At 42.8% G+C, this 26,328-nt stretch overlaps 1 protein-coding gene across 5 annotated transcripts in view; it reads left to right on the forward strand.

Annotated features, from left to right (window-relative positions):
- Positions 1–26,328, forward strand: part of STAC (SH3 and cysteine rich domain) — a 353,663-nt gene that overhangs the window by 217,548 nt on the left and 109,787 nt on the right. The window contains exon 1 of one of the 5 annotated variants that reach the window (XM_019984938.2): positions 23,140–23,408. The exons of 3 other annotated variants lie outside the window; for them this stretch is intronic. In XM_019984938.2, the coding sequence (XP_019840497.1) occupies positions 23,298–23,408 (111 nt within the window). In that variant the 5' untranslated portion in view covers positions 23,140–23,297. Of the gene's footprint in view, positions 1–23,139; positions 23,409–26,328 lie in introns of those variants that run through there. One more of the 5 variants, XM_019984937.2, reaches the window with a different exon arrangement.

Genomic DNA, 26,328 nt, shown 5'->3' on the forward strand with positions numbered 1-26,328 from the left:
TCTTATATGCATTTAGGAAGAGAAGGAGGGAGGGAGAAAGGGAAGAAAGGAAAGGGAAAGAAAGGGGGGAAGGACCTAAAAAATATACCCAAGGAAACAAAATACAACCAGTTAATAAACAGGTGGTGGTTTTCTTTATACCAGTTCATAAAGAAAAATTGAATTACTCTTTGATATCAATTTTGAGATCAGTGTTTCAAGTCACTCATTAAATCTCAATCTCTTGAATTTTAAAATGGAATTCATAGAACCTGGATTGCAGAATTTGGGGTAAATTTAGAAACAAAGAATATATAGAAACTAACGCTTGTTTGAAGCATAAAATAATTCCTAATTATAGCAGTATTAAGAGAATTCATACTTAATGCATCATTTTAATATATTCTATTGCTATAAAAGTACCACATTTATCTTTTTCAAATTAGTAAGTTCAAAAAGTCTGATGGATTTAATAGGACAATCTCTCGATCTCATAAGAGAGATCAACCAAAGGTAAATTACAAACAAAAGATAAAATCTAAAATTTCCAGTTTCTGAGGATCTTAAAGTAGAAATTACAAGGCCAAATACTTGTAAGCATTTTAGTTTTAGAAGTTATGTCTCCTTTTTGAATTTATGCTATTTTATATATCTTCCTCTGGGCATTAGTCACTGTGTCTATAATTTTAGCAATGCTAATACTTAATTCATGTGTTGAGTGAATGAATAAGATACTTTAGGCACCCACACAGAGAGAGTCTAAAGAACTTGAATGGCACTTTAATGTAGTTATATTAATAGGAAAATGGGCACATGTGATGCTCCCATGGGAATGTCTTTGTGATGGCACTTACAGAATTTTTTAAAATTTCAACTAGACAGTTAATAAAGTAGGTAGTTGTGGGTAGGTGAATACCTCAGGAAACAAGAATAGTACAGGAAGGATGCAAGTAAAGAAGTAAAGAACATCTCACCAAAGGAGACAGGGATGAACGTCAGTGAACAGATTTGTCATGTTTTTACACCATGCCGTAGCAGTTAACTTTGACTTTATGTTAATAGCAATCACAACTCTAAGTCCCTGTCTAGAACCTTTTAAACAAGACTGACAGATGCTGGTTCAGTTCAGTCACTCCGTTGTGTCTGACTCTTTGTGACCCCATGGACTGCAGCACACCAAGCTTCCCTGTCCATCACCAACTCCCAGAGCTTGCTCAAACTTATTTCCATCAAGTCAGTGATGCCATCCAACCATCTCATCCTCTGTTGTCCCCTTCTCCTGCCTTCAATCTTTCTCAGCATCAGGGTCTTTTCCAATGAGTCAGTTCTTCACATCAGGTATTGGAGCTTCATCTTCAGCATCAGTCCTTCCAGTGAGTATTCACGGTTGATTTCCTTTAGGGTTGACTAGTTTGATCTCCCTGCAGTCCAGAGGACTCTCAAGAGTCTACTCCAACACCACAGTTATCAATTCTTCAGTGCTCAGCTTTTTTATGGTCCAATTCTCACATCCATACTAGAATACCACTACTACTAGAATAATTGGATTGAAGTGCTGGTTAGGAGAAGGCAATAGCAGCCCACTCCAGTACTCTTGCCTGGAAAATCCCATGGGCAGAGGAGCCTGGTGGGCTGCAGTCCATGGGGTCGCAAAGAGCCGGACACGACTGAGCGACTTCACTTTCCCTTTTCACTTTCATGCATTGGAGAAGGAAATGGCAACCCACTCTAGTGTTCTTGCCTGGAGAATCCCAGGGACGGCGGAGCCTGGTGGGCTGCCGTCTATGGGGTCGCACAGAGTCAGACATGACTGACACGACTTAGCAGTAGCAGCAGCAGCTGGTTAGTGAGGTTTTAATAATGCCAGAAGAAAAGACTACACATAGAAAGAACTCTTGACCTGATGATATTTGGACTTAGTGTGCCCCTAGATAAAGAAATGTAGAAAAGATACCCACAGAAAGAGCATTCATATTTAAAATGAAGGGTAGACCATTCCACTTAGATTTCCTGCTGACATGCTTGGTTTTTCTGCTCTTGGTTTACTCACTGGGGTTGTACTTGTCTAAAAGATTCAGGACGATAAATGCTACCATAAGTGCCTACAGGTTAGACCAACTAATCCTGGCAACATAAGTGCCCAAGATGTGTGGCCAAGGCAAACTTTAAAAGTGCCCAGAGGGACTGCATGCCATAAAGGATCTGAAAGTGTGTTAGTTGCTCAGTCGTGTCGCACTCTTTGTGCCCCCATGGACTGTAACCCGCCAGGCTCCTCTAACCGTGGGATTCTCCAGGCAAGAACACTGGAGTGGGCTGCCATTCCCTTCTCCAGCGGATCTTTCGGCCCCAGGGAACTAACTAACTCAGGCATTGGCGAGCAGATTCTTTACAGTCTGAGCTACCAGGAAAGCCAACTTTAGATAGTATAGTAATATCAAATCTTGTTTTAATCACATAAAAGTCTATCTTATTTATCTCATTCTAAGTAACCTTCCAAAGAATTTTTTTAATTCATTTGTGGTAACTCCTTTTTTAAAAGAAAAAAACAATTTTTTTACCTCACTGAAATAATAGCTTTTTTTTTTTTTTCTTTCAAGTTTTTGGTTGATATTCTTAATTGTTCTTATTACCATCTGTAAGGCCCATTGAGAAGGCCTCAATGAAGCTTCCTAAACCCGTTTTTCTTGTTCAAAAGAGTTCTTAGGGTTAATTTGACTTTTGTTTTATAGGAACCAACAAAACAGTTGTTTACACTGAGAGCGCTCCAGATTTAATGACCAACAAGCAGGATTTCCTGGAAGGGGGTAAATTGGTAAATTGGAAAGAAGACTGGAGTAGTAGCTAGAGGATCTGGATCTTTAGACTCATTTCAATGTTTCACTGGATTTGTGAGACTGAGACACTTGGCTTCCCTGAGAGTCAAACAGGGATAATAATGATGAGAATACTTGGCACATAGTAAGCACTTAGGAGTGTTATTTATAGTAATTCATATTCCATTATTATAATCTTCCAAGATTACCATGTTAAATAAAAATGCATATATGAAAAATTGCAAAGTGGTATCTAAACATAAAGAACTATGTCACTTACTGTAGATGACAAAACTAACATTCAGGCCAGCTATTGGTACTTGCACCTTTAAAATTCAGGCGACTGAAATGTATTTCAGGGTATAACACTAGTGAAAAAAATTACATACACCCAAGTAGTTCCCTTCGTAATGATTGCGACTAGGAGAAAAACTACATATATGTATGGATAAGGACTGAACAGCAGCATGGAAAATGAAGACAATCGGATTTGCTAATGGTATGGAAATTTGGGTTCTACTTTTTTTATTTTTATGTGCTTTAATCTGTTTTTTTCCTTATTAAACCCATGTCCGTGCCAGAGAGAGCATGGAGTTGTAACCATTGGACAGCCAAAGAATTCACTTTAATCTGTTCTTTAAAATATCTTTATAACTCAAAAATAATAAAATACAGACAGTTAAGCCAAGAACTGAGATGTACTTGGGAACACTAGTGTACTAATACTAACAATGGTAAAAACCAGTAGTCCATTTTGCTGAGCACTTCCCCTGGGTTAGGCCTGCTGCACATGCATAATCTGTCTAATCATCCCATCAATACTGTGCTCCACAAGATACATAGGAGAAAATTGAAGCTCACAAACTAGTAGCTTGCCAAGGGCTCCCAGCTGGCAAGTGCTGAGTACAGATGTGCTATGTGTATAACAGTCAAAGTAAATATTGGTTCGTATCATCTGGGGAACATAGATAAATCAGCATTCTCAGCTTTTTGGTGGTATTAGAAACACTAAAGAAAAGTTAAGCTTCGGACCTCAGTGTTTTTCTCTTACACCTCTCTCTCCTGCACCTGGTGTGAATTGCACCAACTTCCTATTCCTTTGTACTTGGCCATACACCTGCCTCTGAGTGTGCATGGAGTGTGCGGGGAACATTCCTCTGAGTGCACATAGAGTATACAGGGAACATTCAAACAGCAGAGTGCAGATGAGGAGTGAGGCCCTGGGTGGCATGGAGAAGTTGGAGGAGTGTGGGGGAGAAAAGAACTTAAATGTCCATGGAAGCAGCCCAGCGTTTCATTGGCTACTAAAGAGAAGAAATTCATGAGAAAAGCAGTGATTCTCAGTCAAGCCATGGGGACTTCCAGGCAGTATTTCAAAGGGTACCACTCAGTTTCCAGGAAGGGAGGGGGCTTCTGACCACCTGTTTCTTTTGGGGTGCTGAGGGTGGCTTTCTTAAAAAGCTCAGACAAGGTGGGGAACCTTGTGTACACTCCATCCTCGACATTACTAAACTGGATGTGAAATTGGTTCCAAATTCCTTTCTTACTCTGTGCATCTAATTTTCTTTTTTAAAAAAATTAATATTACTGATACTGCTGCTGCTGCTGCTAACTCACTTCAGTCATGTCCGACTCTGTGCGACCCCATAGACGGCAGCCCACCAGGCTCCACTGTCCCTGGGATTCTCCAGGCAAGAACACTAGAGTGGGTTGCCATTTCCCTCTCCAGTGCATGAAAGTGAAAAGGGAAAGTGAAGTCTCTCAGTCATGTCCGACTCCCAGGGACCTCATGGACTGCAGCCTACCAGGCTCCTCCACCCATGGGATTTTCCAGGCAACAGTACTGGAGTGGGCTGCCATTTCTTTCTCCAGGGGATCTTCACAAACCAGGGATCGAACCCGGGTCTCCTGCATTGCAGACAGACGCTTTACCGTCTGAGCCACCAGGGAAGCCCTTTAGGGGCTTTCGGAAGTCGCTTTAGTCTTGTCCAACTCTGTGCGACCCTATGAACTGTGCCTGCCAGGTTCCTCTGTCCATGGGACTCTCCAGGCAAGAATACTGGAGTGAGTTGCCATGTGCTCCTCCAGGGGATCTTCCCAACCCAGGGATCGAACCTGTGTCTCTCTATGTCTCCTGCACCAGCAGGAGAATTCTTTACCACTAGGGGCATGTGGGAAGCCCACTGATACTATCAGGGACACCTAAAATAACAAAGAAACTGAAAACTTTTCCAAAAGTAAAATGTTTATCATTGCTGTTTTTCAAAGGATTTGAAAATGTTTAACTGAAGACAATAGCAATAAACACTGCCAGCTATTCGATGCCATTGTCAATTACAATGGACGTGAATGATTATAAACATGTAAATCATCATGACTTTCTTCAGCAAGTTGTTTTTGAGCACAAACTCTGTACTAAAGACTGGGTCAAGGATCATACCTATAGAAAATAATTAGACATAATCCCTGCCTAGTCTAGAGAGTAAACACTGTATTATGATAAATGCTTTGTTATAATGTGATAAGTGCTCTAGTGAATGGATGCACAGAACTAATGTTTGTCAGGGGTTGGAAGATTGTTGTTATTGTTGTAGTTCAATTATTCAGTCATGTCCGACTCTACAAAACCATAGCCTACCAGGCTCCTCCGTCCTCTACTATCTCCCAGAGTTTGCTCAAATTCATGTCCATTGACTCAGCAATGCTAGCAGGGACTTAGAAAAGAAGAGAAGTCAAGTACCCTTCAAAAAGTGGGACAGTCATCTTGAAAACTTTGAAGGAATCCACTTTTGAGAGACACTGTAGGATCAGTATTAGGGACTTGGATTTTGAAATCTGGACAAAGGCTGGCTCTATTACTTGTCAAAATCTGGACAAAGGCTGGCTCTGACTGAGGGATTTCAAAGCAGCCAAAAATCCTTCTATTCCTCTTCACACTGTAACTATGCAGCTTCTTCAGTCAAAGATAAGGGTCTGTTTCTTTACTCCTTGCATCTGGCTTTGGCATGTCATTTGCTTTGTGACACAAGCAGAAGCTTGAGCACTGGGACTGTCCTCTCTTTGGCTTCCTGGGACTGCCATGTGCATGGCCCAATAGCCTATCGTTTGATCAGAGACTATGAGATGGGGTGTGTGTGAGCCCAGCAAGGTTAGTGGTAGAACTGCCCACTAAGCCCACCCCAATTACTTGCCCACAAACTTCTGAGCTGAATAAATGAAGCTGTTTATTATAGAATAAGTATGCTGTAGAATAGAAACTAATTGGTATATTCAGTGGCTCTGGATAATTTATTTCACCTCTTGAAACTTGGGTCTCCTCTTCTATAATATGGAGATCATAATAGTAATTATCTCCTAGGTTGCTGAGAGTATTAAATAAAATAATGCATAGAAAGTACTTATAAAATAGTGACCAGATAGTGACTAATAGTATAATTACATGCTTATATTTAGTATTTAATTTTTCCTGAGGTCAAGAGTGGGTCTTTGGGTGCTTCATGCTCTGTAATTACTAAAGTCATAAAATTTCCTGGGACATGTTTTTAAAATAAACAGTGGTGATTTTTTTGTTTGATTGATTTTTCAGCTTATTTTGGGCGTTTCTTACATCAGTTAATAAGCTTTTAAATGCTATTTGGTGAAGTACTATGGTTCTGTGGGGTTTTCCCCCCTAAATACAACTTTTTCTTATTTTTAACCATTGTCTCTGCACAGCAGGCTTAAACTAAAGAAAGCAGAGAAAACCACTAGGCCATTCAGGTATGACCTAAATCAAATACCAGATGATTATATAGTGGAGGTGATGAACAGATTCAAGCAATTAGATCTGGTAAACAGATTTGCCTGAAGAATTATGGACAGAAATATGTAATATTGTACAGAAGGCACAGACCAAAATCATCCCAAAGAAAAAGAAATACAAGAAAGCAAAGTGATTGTCTGAGGAGGCTTTACAAATAACAGAGGAAAGAAGAGAAGCAAAAAGCAAGGGAGACAGGGAAAGTTATACCCAACTGAACACAGAGTTCCAGAGAAGAGCAAGGAGAGAAAAGAAGGCCTCCTTCAATGAACAATGCAAAGAAACAGAGGAAAAGAACAGAAGGGGAAAGACTAGAGATCTCTTCAGGAAAACTGGAGATAGCAAAGGAACATTTCATGCAAAGATAGGCACAATAAAGGACAGAATGGTAAAGAACTAATAGAAGTAGAAAAGATCAAGAAGAGATGGCAAGAATACACAGAAGAACTGTATAAGAAAAGATCTTCATGACTGGAACAACCACAATAGGGTGGTCACTCACCTAGAGCCATGTATCCTGAAGCGTGAAGTCCAGTGGGCCTTAGGAAGCACTGCTGCCACGATAGCTAGAGGAGGTGATGGAATTCCAGTGGAAATACTTAAAATCCTAAAAGATGATGCTATGAAAGTGCTGCGCTCAATATGTCAGTGAATTTGGAAAACCCAGCGCTGGCCACAGGACTGCAAAAGGTTATTCTTCATCCCAATTCCCCAGAAGGGCAGTACTAAAGAATGCTCAAACTATCAGACAATTGCACCCACTTCCCAAGGTTATGCTCAAAATCCTTCAAGCTAGGCTTCAGAAGTACTTGAATCAAGAACTTCCAGATGTACAAGCTGGATTTAGAAAAGGCAGAGGAACCAGAGGTCAAATTGCCAACATTTGCTGGATCATAGAGAAAGCAAGGGAATTCCAGAAAAACATCTACTTCTGTTTCATTGACTACGCTAAAGCCTTTGACTGTGTGGATCACAAAACTCTTCAAGAGATGGGAATACCAGACCATCTTACCCGTCTCCTGAGAAACCTGTGTGCAGGTCAAGAAGCAACAGTTAGAACCTTATATGGAACAACTGACTGGTTCAAAATTGAGAAAGGAGTACACAAGGCTGTACACTGTCACCCTGCTTATTTAACGTATATGCAGAGCACATCAGGCGAGATGCAGGGCTGGATGAGTTACAAGCTGGGATCAAGATTGCCGGGAGAAATATCAACAATCTCAGATATGCAGATGATACCACTTTAAGGGCAGAAAGTGAAGAGGAACTAAAGAGCCTCTTGATGAGGGCAAAAGAGGAAAGTGAAAAAGCTGGCTGAAAACTGAATATTTAAAAAAAACCTCAAGATCATGGCATCAGCTCCCATCACTTCATGGCAAATAGAAGAAAAGGTGGAAGCTGTGACAGATTTCTTCTTTTGGGGCTTTAAAATCACTGTGGATGGTGACTACAGTCATGAAATTAGAAGATGACTGTTTCTTGGAAAGAATGCTATGACAAACCTAGACAGTGTAACAAAGGTCTATTGCCATCTACGGGGTTGCACAGAGTCAGACACGACTGAAGCGACTTAGCAGCAGCAGCAGCATGGTCTTTCCAGTAGTCACGTACAGATATGAGAGTTGGACCATAAAGAAGACTGAGCACCGAAGAAGTGATGCCATCGAAATGTGGTGCTGGAGTAGACTCTTGAGAGTCCCCTGGACTGCAAGGAGCTCAAACCAGTCAATCTTAAAGGAAATCAACCCTGAATACTCACTGGAAGGACTAATGCTGAAGCTGAAGCTCCAATACTTTGGCCACCTGATGTGAAGAGCGACTCATTGGAAAAGACTCTGACACTGGGAAAGATTGAGGGGCAGGAGGAGAAGGGGGCCACAGAGGATGAGATGGTTGGATGGCATCACCAACTCAAAGGACGTGAACTTGGGCAAACTCCAGGAGATGGTGAGGGACAGGGAGGCCTGGTGTGCTGCAGCCCATGAGGCTGCAAAGAGTCAGACATGACTTGGTGACTGAACAACAACTCTGCACAACAAAGTCTGAGCAGCTGGAGTTTCTGTTTTCTGTGACTTCAGTGGCACATAATATCTTCTGATTCATCTCCCATGGGGGAAGCATGGGGAATATAATATACAAGTACATCACAGGAAGGATATGTGGGTTTGCTAATGGCCTGAAAAAATTAAGTGCTAAGTGGTTTGATTCTTTCCACTTCTCTGTCTTAAACATCAAGTTCAATGGAATTAATTTCCTAAAAATGAAAATTCTGTCCTAATGGAACACAATTAGGAAAATATGTGAACATTCCCTTTTCAATTATGTAGGTTTAATTTACTTACCCCTTTAAGTAACTTCAAGTAATATCTGACAGCCATGAGCATTCATATTCCAATGGAAGTCAGAAATTGACATAAATTTAAACTAGCTGTAATTATACTGTACAATACTTATATTTTTATATTTTTCCTTTTTTTGAATTAGTTGTAAGCTAACAATTCACACCTTTGAACCAAGCTCCACCTGACCCTCAGTACTCCCCTGAATTGCAGTAATTCTGAAATGTAAAAGTTTGTTCAAGGTAACAGATCCCTCCTTAAAATCAAAAAAATCTTCAATAATACATTTACAGATGGCTGTTTCCTGCTAGACAACAGCAGATTGTTAAACAATGGTAGACAACTGAAGATTATAGAATCTTCAGTCTGAGTTCCATCTTAACCTAGAAGATGAATGTTTCTAAGAACATGCATAAGGGCTACAAAACTGAAATTGAGGGAGTTTTTCAATAAGAGCCTTGTTCATAGCCTCAGTTCTTCCAATTTGTTTGAACTAATTCATACCATAGGCCCTAATTGTATGTGCCTGTAAATGAAAGATAAGTCCCAAGAATGTATTTGAATTTCCCCCTTGTATTTTGAATACTAACAGAGTGCTCAATTTGGAGGGAGTATAGCATACAAAAGCAAGACTCTAATCAGAGTGCCTTCACTTACTAGTTTTGTGCTCTTTGGGCAAGATATGTCACCTTTCTGAGTCACAGGGCCCTCATCTGCAAAGTGTAAATAATATTATTACCTTCCTGACTTAGGTGAGATAATGCATGTTAAAGCAGTTAGAACAGTGACTGGGTCATAAAAGTACTCAGTACATGCTTGTGGCTCTTGAGTGGTGCGTTTGACCCTTGCTGAATGTTTCCTGTGTTTTAAATGCCATGGCTTAGATCACTGTTTAAGGATGAGTCACGAGAGTCAGTGTAGTCGAACCCTCATCTAAGACAGAGGCTGACTAAACTCAGTGATCTCATGTCAGGCTGTCTGGGACCAAAGACTATTATATGATGCTTTATATAGTCTGGGACTGTTATGATATGAAATCATGGGGATGTAAGGTCCAAGAAAGAAAGGAGGAGCTGAGGTGAGATGCAGCATGGATTTGAGTACAATGGCCAGAGATGCGTGTTAACTCAGGTGTCTGAACACATCTGCAAAATACAATATGGCAAGTGTCTGCTGTCTCTGTCAGTGTGGAGAACAGCTTCCTTTGCAGGGGGTCAGTCCCACATCTGGTTACCAGAAAGTGATAATGACTGACAACGGAAGGAATACTGACAGTGTGAAAATTAGAGTGTGATGGTGAAATGCAAATACAGCCACAATGATAAAATTTAAAAATAGTGCAGTGTCCGCATTGGGGAAAACAACTGGAACCCATAATTCATGCTTATGCATTTGCACCCAAAGTCATAAACAAGAATATTCAAAGCAGCACTCTTCATGATAAGCAAAGTGCAAACAACCTAACCATCCACAGAGGATGGATTAAGTCAGTCATGGCAGTCTTACGATAGAATGGGTCTTCATCCATTTTAAATGATTTTTACATATTTTACTTTTAATCTGGTTTTAAAAATCAAACTGTGTTTCCTAAGATAAGTTAGAGGAAATCTGCTGCAGTGCAATATGTTTTATGCAATTTAAAATGCTCATACACACGAATTAACTGCCCATACTTTTCCAATATGCATACAGATCTAAGATATATGCTTTAAAAACATCGTAGTGGGTGTCATGGAAGGAAGGGAATTTTGAGTGAGAATTGGGTTATATCAGGACAATAACTAAAACAAACTCAATGAGAAAGGAGAATTGCAAGAATTGATGGTGACAATTCCAGATCCCTTCACTACCCCCTCAAAGCCTCAAAGTAATAATAATAAAATAGTCACAGAAAATATAAGCAGAAAAGTACACTTATCTTAAGATACCAAGAATGACCTTCTTCTGCTCCTTTTGGAAAACTACTGTTACCTTACAGCATTATTGATAATTTTGCTTTCCTTTGGGGAATCTTCCCCTTTGATTCTCAGCCGAATTAGCTCGTTCTTCCTCTGGTTCCTACAGCCTGCTGGTCATACACAGGGGTTACTCTTTGCCCCAGTTCTGCCATCCTCACAAAGCTGGATTTTTCCTTTGGGTCAGGAAATATGCTGGAACAATAAAGTGCTTGCTACATAGCAGTTCTCCGCAACTGTTGATAAGTAAGTCAGTGAATAAAATAAGGACTTCATTTATGTAGACATCTCTACCTTAGTTTATAATGATCTCAAATATCTAAAGTTGAATAATAACTCCCTACTCCAAGACCATGTAAGAGGTAGCGGCAACAAGACACAGTCACTCACAAATCAGGGGAGCGGGGAGGGAGCTTTGAGGATAAGCAAATGGTAAACTAGGGGCAATCTTATTTAAAATCTGGGTATTCATCTCATTGTATACATTAGCAACTCTAACTGCATTCTAAGGAACTCAGTGAGCCCGCACAGTAGAGTTACTAGCCGGCCTGGGCTTCCTCAATGTTCTCGGCCATTGCTTGGTAGACACGGGACATTTTAGCTTGCTGTAAACAACAACCACCTCCAAAGGTCTATTGAATAACAACTCCATCGATACCATCTCACTATACCCTGCATCAGATAAGTTATCATTATTAACTGAGGAGACAGAATCCCCATTTTCCTGGCCATCTCTGCAAGAATAAAGACAGATGAAACATAGGTATGTTTGCTAAGTCCAGGCTCTATGGTTAAGTCTGCCTTGGCTATGGAGGAAGAAAGTGGCATTTAAAGCTAAGGCCTGAGTCATCTTTTCCAGGCCAATTGTCAAGTGCCTGATGGATGGCTTAGGGCTGCCAAGTGAGTTATTAGAGGAACACAGAGGGTTACAAAAGGCAGAAGGACAAAGCAGTAATATAAACCCTGCCTGGAAAACACTGTAAAGAGAATTATTTGAGATTCATTTGCCCACAGCATGACTCTACAAGCTTTGAGAACATATTTCAAAATAAGTGCAAAGCTTTATGGATAAAGAACAGGAACTATTGGGTATTTTTGCTGGAGTTCCCAGTCTGTGTTTTAGAACATCAGTCTTACTGCTCACTTCTAGGGATGTCAAAGCAGAAACTTACATAACACAATATTGTAAAGCAATTATGCATGTATGCTCAGTCGCTCAGTCGTGTCTGACTCTGTGACCCCATGGACTGTAGTCTGCCAGGCTCCTCTGTCCATGCAATTTCCCAGGCAAGAATACTGCAGTGGGTTACCATTTCCTACTCCAGGGGACCTTCCCAACCCAGGGATCAAACCCGTGTCTCTTACATTGGCAGGTGGATTCTTTACTGCTGTGCCACCTGGGAAGCCCCAGGAAGCACATTATATTACTCCAATTAAAAATAAATCTAAAAACACACACACATATAAAAACCCAAGATACATCATGATCAACAGAGCACAAATTGAATATTCATAATCCTTTAGAGGTTACAATGTGCAAGTTACACATATGTTTTGAATCTATCGAATGGGTTCCTGCTTCAGAGGGAATTAGGGCTCCCTGTGCCTGGTTTCCTGGTGTGATGATTCTCTGTGTGTCTCAGAACTCTGAATGCTGGCCTTTCTTACTCTGTGACCCATTTAACCTTCCAGAAACCTTTTTGGTAGCTTTTTTTCTTCTCTGCAATACTGACCAATACTGTTCCTCCCAGACTGACTGAGCTCTAACTCCCCCCAGGGCAATTTATAAAAGTACTTGAAACTATTAGGCAGAGAATTTCTCTAGCCTTTCCCTTTGTTAAGCATTGTCTATGTGATTGGTAAATGTTACTCATGAAGAAAAGCAACTGTTTTGTAACAAGCTGGAACTGATCCTACAGAAGTACCCTTTCGTGTCTGTATTGATACTAGACATTCTGCCACAGATTCCTTCCAGAAAAATTGTAGTCACTTTTCAGATTCCACTGGAAGCTTCCCAAACACCCTCCCTCCTTGGTGGGCACCGTTCTTCCCGTCTATGCTCCCGAATGTGTTGTTCAGGCTTCTTAAACAGCAGCAGTCTCACTAAGTTTTATGGTTTGCCTACATGTTGTCCAGAGCCTGAGCTTTAGAATCTGAAGATGTGGCCCAAATCTCTACTCTCCACTTACCGTATCCCACTGGGGGAGTCATAAAGCTGCTCAGACTTCCAATGACCTCATCTGCAAAATAGGTCTAATAGTACTTGCCTCACCAGGTTGACATTTGGCAATAAAAGAGAGAATGAGTTTTGTTTTGTTTTGTATTTTTATTTATTTACCTTTGACTGCACTGGGTCTTCATTGCTGCATGAGCTACGCTCTAGCTGTGGTGCAGGTGCTTCTCATTGAGGAGGCTTCTCTTGTTGTGGAGCATGGGTCTAGGGTGCGAGCTTCACGAGGTGCAGCAAGTGGGCCAGTAGTTGTGGCACAGGGGCTTAGCTGCCCCCCGGCATGTGGATCTTAGTTCCTAGACCAGAGATTGAACCTGTGTCCCCTGCATTGGCAGGCAGATTCTTAACCACTGAACCACCAAGGAAGTCCCGAGAATGAGTTTTTAATTGCCCTCTAACAGTTCCTAGCAAAAAGCATAAATGAGCCTTCATAAATAAATCATGATGCATCTATACAGTGGAATACACATCCATTAAAAAATGGTAATATGTACATATATTTATTGACACAGAACTATCTATGACATGTTAAGGAAAGGAAGTTACAAAAACACTTAGTGTCCCAAGATCATTTTTATGTAACTATATATAAATTTAAAATGTATATGACTGTGCTTCTAGAAAGGAGGCTTCAGTTCAGTTCAGTTGAGTCGCTCAGTTGTGTCCGACTCTTTGCGACCCCATGAATCGCAGCACGCCAGGCCTCCCTGTCCATCACCAACTCCCGGAGTTCACTCAGACTCACGTCCATCGAGTCAGTGATGCCATCCAGCCATCTCATCCTCTGTCGTCCCCTTCTCCTCCTGCCCCCAATCCCTCCCAACATCAGAATCTTTTCCAATGAGTCAACTCTTCGCATGAGGTGGCCAAAGTACTGGAGTTTCAGCTTTAGCATCATTCCCTCCAAAGAAATCCCAGGGCTGATCTTCTTCAGAATGGACTGGTTGGATCTCCTTGCAGTCCAAGGGACTCTCAAGAGTCTTCTCCAACACCACAGTTCAAAAGCATCAATTCTTCTGCGCTCAGCCTTCTTCACAGTCCAACTCTCACATTCATACATGACCACAGGAAAAACTATAGCCTTGACTAGACGGACCTTTGTTGGCAAAGTAATGTCTCTGCTTTTGAATATGCTATCTAGGTTGGACATAACTTTCCTTCCAAGGAGTAAGCGTCTTTTAATTTCATGGCTGCAGTCACCATCTGCAGTGATTTTGGAGCCCAAAAAAGTAAAGTCTGACACTGTTTCCACTGTTTCCCCATCTATTTCCCATGAATGCATGGGACTGGATACCATGATCTTTGTTTTCTGGATGTTGAGCTTTAAGCTTTAAGCCATGAATACATGGGACCAGATACCATGATCTTTGTTTTCTGGATGTTGAGCTTTAAGCCAACTTTTTCACTCTCCACTTTCACTTTCATCAAGAGGCTTTTTAGTTCATGGAGCCAAAGCAAAAACAATACCCAGCTGTGGATGTGACCAGTGATAGAAGCAAGGTCCGATGCTGTAAAGAGCAATACTGCATAGGAACCTGGAATGTCAGGTCCATGAATCAAAGCAAATTGGAAGTGGTCAAACAAGAGATGGCAAGAGTGAATGTTGACATTCTAGGAATCAGCGAACTGAAATGGACTGGAATTGGTGAATTTAACTCAGATGACCATTATATCTACTACTGCGGGCAGGAATCCCTGAGAAGAAATGGAGTGGCCATCATGGTCAACAAAAGAGTCCAAAATGCAGTACTTGGATGCAATCTCAAAAACGACAGAATGATCTCTGTTCATTTCCAAGGCAAACCATTCAATATCACAGTAATCCAAGTCTATGCCCCAACCAGTAATGCTGAAGAAGCTGAAGTTGAACGGTTCTATGAAGACCTACAAGACCTTTTAGAACTAACACCCAAAAAAGATGTCCTTTTCATTATAGGGGACTGGCATGCAAAAGTAGGAAGTCAAGAAACACCTGGAGTAACAGGCAAATTTGGCCTTAGAATACGGAATGAAGCAGGGCAAAGACTAATAGAGTTTTGCCAAGAAAATGCACTGGTCATAGCAAACACCCTCTTCTAACAACACAAGAGAAGACTCTACACATGGACATCACCAGATGGTCAACACCGAAATCAGATTGATAATATTCTTTGCAGCCAAAGATGGAGAAGCTCTATACAGTCAACAAAAACAAGACCAGGAGCTGACTGTGGCTCAGACCATGAACTCCTTATTACCAAATTCAGACTTAAATTGAAGAAAGTAGGGAAAACCACTAGACCATTCAGGTATGACCTAAATCAAATCCCTTATGATTATACAGTGGAAGTGAGAAATAGATTTAAGGGCCTAGATCTGATAGATAGAGTGCCTGATGAACTATGGAATGAGGTTCATGACATTGTACAGGAGACAGGGATCAAGCCCGTCCCCATGGAAAAGAAATGCAAAAAAGCAAAATGGCTGTCTGGGGAGGTCTTACAAATAGCTGTGAAAAGAAGAGAAGCAAAAAGCAAAAGGAGCAAAGGAAAGATATAAACATCTGAATGCAGAGTTCCAAAGAATAGCCAGAAGAGAGAAGAAAGCCTTCCTCAGTGATCAATGCAAAGAAATAGAGGAAAACAACAGAATGGGAAAGACTAGAGATCTCTTCAAGAAAATTAGAGATACCAAGGGAACATTTCATGCAAAGGTGGGCACAATAAAGGACAGAAATGGTATGGACCTAACAGAAGCAGAAGACATTAAGAAGAGATGGCAAGACTACACAGAAGAACTGTACAAAAAAGATCTTCATGACCCAGATAATCACGATGATATGATCACTCATCTAGAGCCAGACATCCTGGAATGTGAAGTCAAGTGGGCCTTAGGAAGCATCACTATGAACAAAGCTAGTGGAGGTGATGGAATTCCAGTCGAGCTCTTTCAAATCCTGAAAGATGATGCTGTGAAAGTGCTGCACTCAATATGCCAGCAAATTTGGAAAACTCAGCAGTGGCCACAGGGACTGGAAAAGGTCAGTTTTCATTCCAATCCCAAAGAAAGGCAATGCCAAAGAATGCTCAAACTACCGCACAATTGCACTCATCTCACATGTTAGTAAAGTAATGCTCAAAATTCTCCAAGCCAGGCTTCAGCAATACGTGAAAGGAGGCTTACCAAAATGCTAATAATTATTACCAGTAGGTTGTGGATTTCTGGAAAGTTCTTACTTTCTTCACTATTCTTTTTGAATACTGCCTGATTAATGATAAAGCTATTGTTTTGGAAATGAATCTTCAGGAATTCCATGCATAATATCATGATAAATTTGAAGACTTGGAGGAAAAAACATATGTAGCTGGTAATTTGGTTGTATATTCCAAAGCTGAATATGCAACAACCATTGGGATTGGTGAGCAATAAAAATATGTGGTTCACTGTGCCACATATTAGGTGACTCTATGTAAGTATGTAACCTATATGAGCTTCCATTTTTCTTGCTAAAAAATAGCTTTTCGTTAGACCTACAAGTTCCTCTCCAGGACTGACATTTTCTCTTTCATTCATTTAACAAATATTTACTGAGCACCTATCACATGAACACTTAGCATCAGAGACATGTGATGAAGAGTTGAGGTGAAGCCTGTGACCCCATGGAACATACATTGTAAAGGACACCAAGTCAGAGAAAGGCACGGGATGTGTTCACCTGGCAGGTGCTGAGGCCCAGTGGTGACCGGGAATGGTGAGGGCTCCTCAGCTGCAGGGAAGCTGGGGAAGGGAACAGACGGCATGTTTGAGGAGCAAAGTGGCCAGAGGGAGCTGGACTCTAGGACTTTTAAACTGTGACCCTGAACTCAGAATAGATACCCAGAGCTCAATGCTAATGACTAACCAAAGGGGCAAAATCTATAAGAAACTTTAGGTATCTGCTGAATCCAAACTCTTCATAAAGGAGATATTAATAATTTTGGAAATGCAGAAAAGGTTCACTTTTGATATTGTCTATGCATTTGGCTGTAATAAATAGAAAACCTAACTCAAAGCTAATATATTTGACCAAAATCATAGGGCTAATAATATCAGGACCAGGCATTTATAAATATAAATATAAATCTTCTAATATTTATAGAAATCCATTGAAATAGGGATTGTTATCCCAGTTTGGTCTTGAGGAAACCAAGACTGAAAGAGAGCAAATTAGTTGTCTAAGATCTCTTTGCTTGTGAGCAGAAGAGCTGGATGTTTGGAGTTCAAGGGCATGGCCTTTCCAGTAGATGTAGAATAAAGATTCAAGCCACCCTCTTCTCACAGATTATAACCAACTAGGAGAAGCCCACACATGCTCTCTCTAGAGAAAAGAGGCAGATTTTAACCAGAAAGCAGCTACATGAGGCGCGGACCTTGTGCCCTTTTCTAAGCATCTCCAGTGGAAGATGAATTCCAATGCAGCCAAACGGCGCTAGACAAATACTATCTCCTCTTCACATTGCCGTTATTCTTATTGATCAGTACTTAGAGAAAACAGGGTGAGGATGCTTAAGCTGGATGTTCGTCACCCGACAATCAGAGTCCCCAGATTTAATGACTCACTTTGGTGCTGAGGAGAGGCCATTCCAGAGTTGCTGTGAGAGCTGCAGACTATCATTAACAGTAGGAGCTGCTGTTGTTGTCGTGTTAGCTATAAAAAATTAAAGTTTTGATTTCTCTGGGCTTTAAGGCAGGTTTTCAGACAAAGTAGCCAGAGCATAAGGCTTAGTGCTGGGATTCCCAGTATCTCCTTCACACGCTGAATGCCTAGTCTGTCTTGACTTCTTGACTATCACTTTCAAAGTGTAGATGTGGTTATTATTTACTCTTAAGACAAACATTTTCAGACAAAGTAGCCAGAGCATAAGGCTTAGTGCTAGGATTCCCAGTGTCTCCTTCACAAGCTGAATGCCTAGTCTGTCTTGACTTCTTGGCTATCACTTTCAAAGTGTAGATGTGGTTATTATTTACTCTTAAGACAAACGAATGGAGTAAGCAATCCTTCATTCTTTTGAGGACTCTCCCTGTGTCCTCTAATAGGCCTCCGGCTCTTCAATTGTGTCGGTCCTTCCCTTTCAGTCCTGCTGCCTCTCCGCCAGATCTGGGTTTACTGTTGTTTGGATATCAGCAGAGCAAAGCCCAAACTTGGCCCAGAAGCAGGAGTTCAAATCTTGAGTTCAAATCCTGTTCCCAAGCTCACTGTGGAATCTAAGTTAATTCTCTTTGTCTTGCTATGGTTTTGTAGAGATTAAGTGAACTAATATAGAAAATGTCTATAACATAGTAGGAGCCCAATATGCATTAGCCATTGTTATTATCAACAACCTAATCGTCTAACCCGGTGCCCTAGTCATATATGTCATTACCCATGATGACTCAGATATATCAGACATTGAGAAACACTCCTTTGTTGAGACCCGCTCTCCTGTCATTCTCCACTCCCAGGACATTCTGATGATCTTCCCTTTCCCCTTTACCTTGTTGTCCTTATTCTCCTTCCTTTGGCTGCACCGCACAGCTTGTGGGATCTTAGTTCCTCAACCAGGGATTGAACCCATGCCCTCGGCAGTGAAAGCACAGAATCCTAACCACTGGACCTCCAGGGGATTCCCTCCTTGTTGTACTTTTTTGTACCCTTCATAAGTTGGCTGTTTTAGTTAAGTAGTCTTGATGGTATCTTTTTACTTACTGGCTCTAGAAGAAGCCAAAGTCCATATAATGAAAGTCCAGTCTCTTTATCCACACTTGGAGCACAGCAATGGGAGAAGGTTGATAATATTATACACTCTTCTCCTTATCAGTGTTATTGCAAAAAACAGTTGCATGCAATAATGAGGAGGACTTTGCTCTCTTTACAAATTAATGAATTAATAAATGAACCAGGAGAGGGAGCATCAAGTTTGTGAAGATGCATTTCTGCACACCTCACACTTCTACTCCCTTGATATTCAACCAGTAACCAGAGTGAAATGGACCATGAAGGGAAGCTACGAAAATCACAGGGTCCTGCTCCAGGCTCGAGACTTATGATAATTATCTGCAACTTGAATTTCCCAACCTCTGGTAGAAATGAGGTCATCTTGATAGCCATGGCTGAAATGTCACCCCAGTTTCTAATGCAGGACCTCCATCCAGTTTTCTTTGAGGTCTCACCACAGGATACCTAGGAGTCCTGAAAGGATAACTCACATGGAGACGTGAAAAAGTCCACTTCTCGGGGATGTCAGCTTCATGAGGTATCCTCTGGAATCACCACCCACTGACTCCAGTACATGAAGACCATCAGTCCTCTCCACTGTTAGGGCATAACTACTAAATATACCAATGTCCCCTTAGTACCAGGTCAGGGCAGGCTTTCATGACAACATAGGAGGCCTCTCATCATTCCAGGACTTGAAATCAGGCCCAGTAGCCTAGGTCCCAAAGTGGAAGTGGCCTATGACCCAGGCCTCAGGGCATCCTATTTCTGCCAGCAGCCCTCTCCCCACGGACTCAGACAAAGCGGTGTTCTGGCCACCTGCACTCCTGATCCCAGAGACAAGCTGTGGACCTAACAGCCTTTGTGCAGACCCCCTACCTCCCCAAACCAGTGAACACCATGTTCATTGATAGCGTGACTCTCAGTGTAAGATCCTCTCTTAAGCCATTGAAGACAAAATCCTTGCTATCTAGCAGCTTGTTTGATCTTAAATCCTACTGTTTTCTAGAAGCATCCCAGTCTTTCTCCATTCAGATTGTGTAGGACACTTGGAGTAACAAATGCCTAGGCCATCTTAAAGATCCAGGGCTACAAGAGCAGTCTCCTTTTCCCATCAGCCAAGGGCTGAGGAAACAAGATGAGCACAGCGTGGTCCTGCCCCAGTGGAGCTCAGAGCCCAGTAGGAGGACAGGCAACTTTGCCATTGATTATTCAGGGAAGGATGCCGTGAGAAGATGGCATTGGTTTGGAAACCTAAATCGGAAAAAAAGAGTCAAGGAAGGAGACTTAGAAGAATAAAGGTTTGGGGATGTGTTTTGAAGAACAAAAGGAGTTAGCTAAATAACAAAACGTGAGATGGAAAAGGATTTGTGTGAAAGCGATACATGAGGAAAGGCTTGATTAGTTTTAGCAGCTATGGGTAATTCCACAGTCTTCTAGGAAAGACAGCTATTATTTATCAGACCAAAGATTTCTGTTACTAGGATGGGAGTACAGTGAGGAGGAAGGATGTACTAGCTCCTTTAACATTTCCCTCAAGGGGACCACATTTAAACTTAAGCTATTGGAGAATTACTAGTGTTAATCAAAGGTAAGCATTTATAAAATGAAGGATGACATTTTATAGCTGCTCTTCAATTCTTTAAAAAAAAAAAAATCTAAAGATGAAAAACGCCTTGTTGTAAGCCACAGTGTGCTTGCCCAACAAGATTGGAATTTTCCTTGAACCTGAGGGCTTTACGTTCTCAGGAAAGCCCTCTCTGGTCCCACACTAGGTCAGACCTTGCACTTGTACACACTAGAGTCCTGTCCTGTTCTTTATCACAGTTCATGAAAAATGTGTCTGTGTGGGTGTGTGCATGTGTGTGAGATTCAATTGGTCTACATTCTAGGAGTACAATCTTCATCTGTTTTCTCTCTGCTTTATCATCAGTTTCTAGCACAAGGTCTGGCACAAAATAGATGCTAGATAAAGATGTGTTGACTCTGCAGCTCCTGCCATTGTGTACTGTTCTGTTGTGATTTTCACTATTAGAATTTTGTCTCTATTGAGCAAACAAGAGTTGTGTTATGAGGAGGAGAAAACTAAAGTCATTCAGGTCAGCTGATATGACCTGGTCATATAAAAGGTTAAGGGTCATTGGGGTATTTAGAGCTCTCAGAGCCAAGTGCCAGGTAAGAGGCTGTCACTTAGAACAGAAGCTTTCAAGTGATGTCCAGGATGAAAAGAATAATAAGTTTGTTTTTTCCAAGGGACATAAGCTATGGCAGACACACAGGACCAAATACATTATTCACAGGATCCAGTGCAAAATGCAAATACAAGTCCTCTTGCTCAAAAAGTATCAAGAATTTCAAGATAGTGACAGAAGAGCATTAACGCAAGTGCAGGGCCCTTGTGTGACTGCACAGACCGTATACCCACTGTAATAGGGAAGAAAACATCTGACTCCATATTAGATCTGTTCCTTTTCACTCTAATCTTTGTGTTCTGTTGCCCAGGAGCTTAGTCCTGGTGGCCCTGCGCCTTTTGTAAAAGAATGTTGCCTATAGGCTGAAATATACAGGAGAGACTATTCTCGAGGCTCTGACCTCTAAGAGTCCATCCATATAGCGATAAGAAGTTGCAGAATAGAGAATAACATTTGCCTTGTTGAAGGTTTACGTGAACATTGTGAACATGTGGACTGCTACAAGAATAGAGAATTCTTACAACAAAAATTTTACAACTAACCATGCCCCTCCCTCAGGCTGCCAGTAAAAGTGCTTTGCTGAGGGCCTCCCTGGTGGCTCAGTGGTAAAGAATCTGCCTGCCACTGCAGGAGACACAGGTTTGATCCCCGATCCGGGAGGATCCCACATGCCATGGAACAGCTAAACCCATGTGCCACAACTACTGAGCCTGTGCTCTAGAGCCCGGGAAGCAAAACTGTTGAGCCCTCATGCAGCAACTATTGAAGCCTGCGTGCCCGAGAGCCTGTGTTCCATGCACTGCAACTAGAGTAGCCCCTACTCACAACTAGAGAAAAGCCCTCACAGCAATGCACAGCCGTAAATAAATAAATCAAATGATTTTTTAAAGTGCTTTGCTGAAACCCTGCAAGGAGTTTGGGGGTTTTGAGACATGAGCCACCTGTCTCCTTGCAGAGCCCTAGAGTAAATCTTTCTCTGCCCCAAACTCCGACTTTTCAGTTTGTTAGGCTTCACTGTGCATTGGGCACACGAGCTTGCATTCAGTAACACCATGAAGCTGGCCTTACTTTTTGTTAATAAATAAAATATGAACATGAGTTTATAGTTTCCTGTTAGAAAATTAAGCAGTTTTGTGTGGGGGCAGGGAGTGGTTTAAATATCCATATGTATTTCCTCCCCTGCACATTGAGGTTTTTTTCTTCAAAGGGTACCCGGTCCTTCTGCCCCTTTATTCCATGGGGCCATCTCTCTGTTTCCAAAAGATCTACTGAGACATACTGGTTTGCCCGTCTGCAAACAGCCCTGACATTCTGGCTATCTTGCAATACCCACTTACTCCACAACTGAGAAGATTTGGCCTGGATTTGAGGCTCCACAACCCAAAAAGCATGGATTTTGAAGCCAAAATGGGTTCAAATCTCAGCTCCACCACTTACAGTTCAGCCACTTAGAGCAAATTAGTTAGTCTCCTAGTTTTCTCATCTATGAATGAGAATGATATTAATAACACCTAGCCTGAGGATTAAACACGTAAAAAGTGTGACCGGCTTAACACATCGCACAACCAAACTAGGGCACATGCACGTTTTGCAGTATCTCTCTGCTTCAGTCCAAAGCTGAAGCGAGGAAAGAGGAGCGCCCTCAGGCCAGGAAACCCCAGCTCTGCGTCCTCCGTCACTGAACCCTATAAATAACTTGGCTAAGTCACCGGCTCCCGGCTCCCTGAGAGTCGCAGTTTCACCGCGTGCAGGAGGAGGGAGTTGCTGCAGGTGGTCCCTCCCGCTGAATCATTCGGGCTTTGGTCTGAATTTTCCTTCTACCTCCTAAAGCATCCCGGGACCGTGCAGAGCACCCGAGCTCGCCCAGCCTGGTCGCAGGGCCTCCCTAGGGCGCGGCCCCCTCCTGTTCCCCGCGGGGGCCCGCGCAGCCCCGCCCCGGAGCCACCCGCCCCCACCCACCCTTCTCCGGCGAGCGGGTCAGCCCGAGCCCACTCGCCCGCGGCCGAGCGGCAGTCACGACTGTGCGGTCGTCGCCGAGGTGGCCGCGGGCGCGGCGGGGCGGGCGCGCTCTCCCCCAGCCCGGGCGGGTGCCGGGGAGGTGGGCAGGGCCGGGGCGGGGGCGAGGCCGGAGGAGGGCGCGGCGGCGCCTCGGCGAGGATGGGAGTCCCCGGCCTCAGGAGCTGAGCGGGCCTGCGCGCGGCGGGGAGGGCACTCCGGAGGGAGGCGAGCCTCGCTGTTCCTCCGGGAGCCCAACACCGTTCCCGCGCCGCCACGATGATCCCCCCGAGCGGCGCCCGCGAGGACGGCGTGGACGGGCTGCCCAAGGAGACGGCGAGCGCCGAGCAGCCGCCCTCTCCTGCATCCACCGGCAGTCAGGAATCCAAGGTACTGCGCGCGCTTGCCCCGAGAGGACACAAACTCACTCCTCTTCCTCTCTGTCCACCTTTGTTTCCTCCCTGCTGGCGCTGGCGCCGGAGGCTAAGACGCGTCCCTAGTTCTTCTCAAGGACTGTACTCTCTTGAGACTCGCATGTCCGGCAGGACTCGCTGCTAGCGATGCTGGACCACGTCGCTGGGGACCCAGTCTTCTTGTCCGCACGGCCCGGGGGCTTTGCGCTGGGCTCCTGCCCTGCGAGCACCCGCAGTTCACAGTGGCTCCGGGTTCGGATCGCTTTCCTGGGTGGTGGTGGCGTGCTTGTTCTGTGCTTTGAACCTGCATGTGCCTAAAGCGCGTGTGGGTATTAGGCGGCTTCTGAAGGCTGAGGGATAGACAGCCCAGGACACTCCTCCAGAAAAGCCGGGGGTATTTGCGAACCAGCAAAGGGTCGCCTGTATCCCAAGGGCCTGAGACCCTTAGGCTAACCGGACTCATCCCTAACGTCGGATACTGCTGATTTCAGGAAAATTAGGAAAACGCTACCTTCTCGGGAAAGTTGATGTTCCTCTCATGGAAGTTAATCCTCGAACTTAAACTTGCTTTTGTGAGAGTTACACTGATATACACAAAACCAACCCCGCGGCACTTCTGTCACTGTTACACTTACTCTGAAACGTTCACGGGTGCCAGGCGCATGTTTGGAAATCTTGGAAGAGGATCAAGTAAAATGCGGCTGCTAGCTGTGCGATGCCAAATGGCATCTCAGTCGGGAGTAAAAACCATAAGATGGAGTTTGTAGTTATATGGATTCCTTAAGCGCAGGGCTCCTGGCTCTTTTTCCAGATCTCCTTGTGGGTTCCCTGGGTGTCTTTGGAATGTGGGACAGTTCTTGTGGAGGAATGAAGGAGAGGAGGATGCCAGTGTGGAGAGCAGGTCAGATGGGGCCAAGAAGAGTCTCGTCCTTTTCTGCCTTCACACCCATCCCTGGAAGCCACTGACAAATCAGCAGGATCACAAGCATAGCTAAGTGACTCCCATCCTAAGTGATCCTGCCCGCTGGACAGTATCCCAGCCTCTGAAAGTTAACTATCAAAGATGCTAATACAAGACAGAGAGCTTGGCATTATCTTTATTTTGGGGGGCAAATGTCTGACCTGGAACATGTGTGTCAACTTTTCTAAAACTTAACTGTAAACAGGAGCAAAAACCCCGCCTTCCAGAATCGAGAGGCAGAGAGAGATGACCTAACACCCACCCAGTACAGAGTAAGGACTCAATCCTGTTCACTGTTTTCCTTCCTGAGATAAGGAGATGGGATCCATCTCACCACAGACAGTTCACTCCAAATGGGTCTCACAACCCACACACACGGACCACTGCCCCTCCAATCAGAAGTTACTGGCTCTCTAGCATTGTGCGTCATTGACGGTCCTTCACCTAAGTGATACGGGGTAGTGGGCACTTCACAGGTAATCTAGAATCCTGGAAATGAATGTAACTAAACTCAAGACTGAAACTAATAATCAGCTTTTTTAATTGGGCCTGTTGCTCTGCAGTAGGTATGTTCTGGAAGGGGCTTAGCATTTGATTTTACAGCAGCGTGGTTCAAACACACTGTATGGGCTTGCTATTTATAGATACCCTAATGTAAATTCTTTGGCAAAGCAAAGACTACATATGTAATACCCATCATTATCCACCAATTTATCTGGCTTATGGTTTCAGACTTGTACACGTCAGTTTTTCTCTATGTGTATTTATATATTCCTAAATTTGCTGTCATAGCTTAGATGTTCTTGATCAGTAGAGACAGGCTGTGGGGGGTTGTCCACGAACCCCAAGAAACTGAATGCAAGGAAGTGTGACTGAATGCGGTATTTTTTTTGGCATAGTGTTTTTGATACTCTCCAAGGGGCCCATGCTTCTCAAAAGGGCTAAACTGTTTGATGTGGAGGCTGTGTGCAGTGGGGATCAGCAGGATGACAAGAAACAGGAACAGAGGCAGGCTCTATTCATTCTGCACCAGGAGCACCACATTTGAAGGTTTATTGGCGTTTACAAGGATCTTCCATCTGAAGACGAGTGTCTGGTAGGAGAACGTGGACAGCTAGTCATCCTGTATTACTCCCCTCTGAAGTAATCTGTTTGTCAAAATACCGTGTGGGACAGGCATGGTTCAGCCCCCCTGGACAGTAACCTTTCTCAAGAAGGACTTTTGAAATTCATTTTTTCTTTTATTTTATTAAAGTCTGATTGACTTACAGTATTGCATTAGTTTTAAGTATACAACATAGCGATTCAGTGTTTTTCTAGATTAATCGGCATACAAAGTTAACTCAGTGTTATTGACTGTATTCCCTGTGATATAAACTGCACCCTGTGACTTACTTATCTCATAACTAATAGTTTATACCTCTTAATCCTCTTCACCTTGCTCACTCATTCACCCCACCTCCCTCCCCTCTGGCAACTACTGGTTTGTTCTCTGTATCTATGAGTCTGTTTCTGTTTGGTTATATTTGCTCATTTGTTTTGATTATTAGATTTCACTATACATTTTTAAAATAACTTCTTTTCTCTCCTGATAAAAGTAACAACTACTTTGTGGAAATTTGAAAAGTCCTGAAAAAAAAAATAAAGAGAAGGAAAAAAATCACCCATTAGTCACAATCCAGAGGCAATTACTCATAATGTCTTGGTTGTATATTTGCCTTTTTTCATTGTTTTTTTTATATTTACCCAATTGAGAGAACAACGTAAGCATCTACTGAGTGCTTGGTGGGTGTCAGACACAACTTGACCCTTCATAATAGCCCTGTGAGGGACATTGTGCTGTTATTTCTGTTTCATCGATAGGAAAGTGAAAGCTCAGAAAGGGTAGGTGACTTCCCCATGAGTGTATAGTGACTGACACAGCAATGACAGGAAC

Source organism: Bos indicus, chromosome 22 (assembly GCF_029378745.1).
Source record: "Bos indicus isolate NIAB-ARS_2022 breed Sahiwal x Tharparkar chromosome 22, NIAB-ARS_B.indTharparkar_mat_pri_1.0, whole genome shotgun sequence".
NCBI classification, from domain to species: Eukaryota; Metazoa; Chordata; class Mammalia; order Artiodactyla; family Bovidae; genus Bos; species Bos indicus.